The 3,010-nt window shown below is 40.0% G+C and overlaps 2 protein-coding genes across 2 annotated transcripts in view; one reads left to right on the top strand and one right to left on the bottom strand.

Annotated features, from left to right (window-relative positions):
* LOC106813653 (cell division cycle protein 20 homolog) overlaps positions 1-2,631 on the bottom strand; it is a gene marked incomplete in the record, with an annotated part of 12,730 nt that extends 10,099 nt beyond the window's left edge. The window contains 6 exon segments of the mRNA XM_014817846.1: positions 433-561; positions 860-988; positions 1,276-1,398; positions 1,695-1,866; positions 2,092-2,288; positions 2,560-2,631. Coding sequence (XP_014673332.1) covers positions 433-561; positions 860-988; positions 1,276-1,398; positions 1,695-1,866; positions 2,092-2,193 — 655 coding nt within the window.
* A 71-nt stretch (positions 2,632-2,702) lies between these two features.
* LOC106813656 (glutathione peroxidase 7-like) overlaps positions 2,703-3,010 on the top strand; it is a 5,805-nt gene continuing 5,497 nt past the window's right edge. The window contains exon 1 of the mRNA XM_014817850.1: positions 2,703-2,899. The gene's annotated coding sequence lies outside the window, so the exon portion shown is untranslated. The remainder of the gene's footprint in view (positions 2,900-3,010) is intronic.

Below are 3,010 nucleotides of genomic sequence, written 5' to 3'. Positions count from 1 at the left end.
CACTCTTTCCCTTTATCTACTCCTGATACTACTGTACGTGCCATTCACATAGAGTCATGGATCTATAAGCCATATTGGAAAGTCCCCGTCGCCATATTGAGATCAGATAAGAGGGGGTATAAACTGCCCTTTTATAACATGGGTAGGATAGGACTATTCTAGGTTTATGATCTATAATTCTCTTCACTAACATCATACTTCAATTCACCGGTGCATTTCTGTTTACATAAACATTTACAAATATGATTGTGGTCGTTTGGGATATTTTGCAATGGTTATGTTAATGCAAAAACTAAAAACGCACGAGTGTTTACATTAATCATGTTCTTTAATTCTTAAGCGCGCCTCGGCCATTTTATATCCTCTTTTCTGTGACCTACATAGCACAGCTGGACTTTCCGATCTCAATTACTGCAATGTAGTTTAACTTACAGTAGTCATCTACAATGTCTGGTGCATCTAGAATTCTCTCTGGAACCTGAGGTATGTGTCGGGTCGTCTTTCGGCTGGAACCGGGCGTCTTGCTGCAACTGTAGAGCACTTTCAAGTTGTTCTGGTGACCTGCATGCAATCGATGAGTCATCAACACTGAGCACCATTCACGTTTTGACGTAGCAACATTGGGCTGCGATACAATTACATCAGGGCCAATCCTATTGCCTGCGAGGTGGCTTGACTATTGTAGATACTATTACGTGGCCAATAGCAAACTGCCCATGATTAACTGCCAAGAACAAAAACAGAACGTGATTTCGTCCCCCCCACCCGCGCCCCACAGTCAAAATGTGACAGCGATGCCCAGAGATATAACACCAATGACTCATAATCAAATCATGCGACCGACGTGTTGACGAATCACCTTCTGGGGCCGATGGAGGTCTACTCCTGTAAGCAACGATCCTGGCGCTCACATCCATGCCTCCATTCAGATTCTCGCTCATCGCTCGCTGAAACTCTCTCTTCGTTGGACTCAGCGCCTCTGCATCTGCTACGGTGATTACACATTCAAGCCAGCATATCAGCAAAATATAGCATGCTCATGCTACTCCCCCATTTCACTTGACAATTGACATGAGTGTCTTTACTTATCAATCTCGATCAATTTACCTACATTTACCTTACCTTTATTATATAATAGGTTATTAAGGTTGAAGTCATTTAAATTTGCATGATTTATTTGTGACAAAATTAATATGTAAATAAATAAAAATAATACGAAATAAATAACCTGATGTATGAGTGTGGAAGCACGTGTCTACCTATGCATCATTATACCTTTATCTTCCTCTTTATTATTCGCAATCAGATAGTGAGCAAGTTCATATTGTGTAGCACTGCGGTTAGGGATGAATCTGTCGTGGAGACCACTTGGGGTCTTTTTGGGCGTTTTTGACTTTCCTGTTGAAGATTAAAATAAAAATCATTGCAGTGGTAGATACGATACATGTACTCCGATGTCGTCTGCATGCCACTTTCTGTGAAAAGGTGACACATTTGTGAGTCGATCTTATAAGTTATTCTAACATGTGACGAAATATGGAGCACGATGTTGGAATTTACCCATGAAAGCTCAACAGGAACACCACTCCAATATTTTTAATTATGTTGATCATGACATTACATATTCGTTTGCAAAGACCAATTGCGACGACCAACGTACTTTAAAACATCTCAGCAGGACAACCTGATCATACCTGGAGTCTTTTTACTGGCGGACATTGGACTTCGACTGTTCCTTTTATCACTGGGAGTTTTGTTCACTGACATGTTGGCACTATACGACATATTTCCTTTCAGTGGTGTCTTGCTCGTCATGCTGATGTTCTTGCTTGCATTTAGTGACATGTTCACATTGCTACAGGTGGCCTATTACAATACAAAGACATATGAGTGCATTCAAGGTCAATGCATTTTTTTAATCATAAATACACATAAATAATCACTGTAAGTTGTAGTTTTATATTTGTCACGTAAAGTGTATAGAAATGCGTATAGTGCCAAGCGGTGTGTTATGTCAGTGATGTCATTTTTGATGGATGTCGACTCTAGGCCTAGGGCTAGGGTCTACTTGGTTGAGTAGTGAATGTATACCTCTTGTACTTTTCTTTGCCAGCGTGGTGCTGGACCTTTCGTGATAGGCTGATCCAACAGCTGTAAATTGCTGATCTGATTTTCTAAATTGAAGTGCGACATCCCTGAGTTTGTCACGGTGCTATATTATATAATAGACCAGTATCAGTATGTTGTCAGGCGGTTGATGACTCAGTCTCAGATTCGAACGGAGTAACCTATGACAAGAAATAACATGTAAGAAGAATGAGAAGGCCTACGTACACGGTACAGTACAGGATTAAGTCACGCGGCCAAACGAATAACAACTTACAACTGCAACAAACAACACAGTTAGCCTTAGCCTTAGCCTTAGGCTAGTTGCATCGACATCGTTATTTCAAATTGCATTTAATATAAAACCGCCGCACGGACTACTCGCAAGTCGTAATAAACAGATAATTGAGACTATTAGTAATGTATTACTAAACAATTTTACTAAGCGCTTACCAAATCAACCTTTAGTTATATCTCTGACAAACATACGAAGGCTATTTAAATTTAGCGCTTCGCTGATAGGCCAGTTTCCGTAATCACTATACGTTGATTGGTTACTTTTATTGACAGCACCACCTCGCGGCGTTTAAAGCACATATATACAGTGGATGACGACCTCTGGGAACCACAACAATCAGAAAGGAAGATGACAAGTTTTTCTATTTGCCGCGTTTGCACTCTTATACTAGTTGTTATTCTGCAAGTTTTGCACGGAAATGCAGAAAGTTTCTATTCGTTTCAGGTGAAAGATATTTTTGAGCAGGATGTAGAGTTAAATAAATTTGATGGAAAGGTAATTCAGTCATCTAAAATATTATGATAACTCCCGATAGTGACGTGAACAGTAAACTTCCTGATCGCCACGTAGCTCTAGTAACTATAGCCCTATACTATAGCCCTATAC

Source organism: Priapulus caudatus, unplaced genomic scaffold, assembly GCF_000485595.1.
Source record: "Priapulus caudatus unplaced genomic scaffold, Priapulus_caudatus-5.0.1 Scaffold804, whole genome shotgun sequence".
NCBI classification, from domain to species: domain Eukaryota; kingdom Metazoa; phylum Priapulida; class Priapulimorpha; order Priapulimorphida; family Priapulidae; genus Priapulus; species Priapulus caudatus.
Note: the sequence above shows the minus strand (reverse complement) of the source record. Positions and strands in the feature narration are given on the sequence as shown.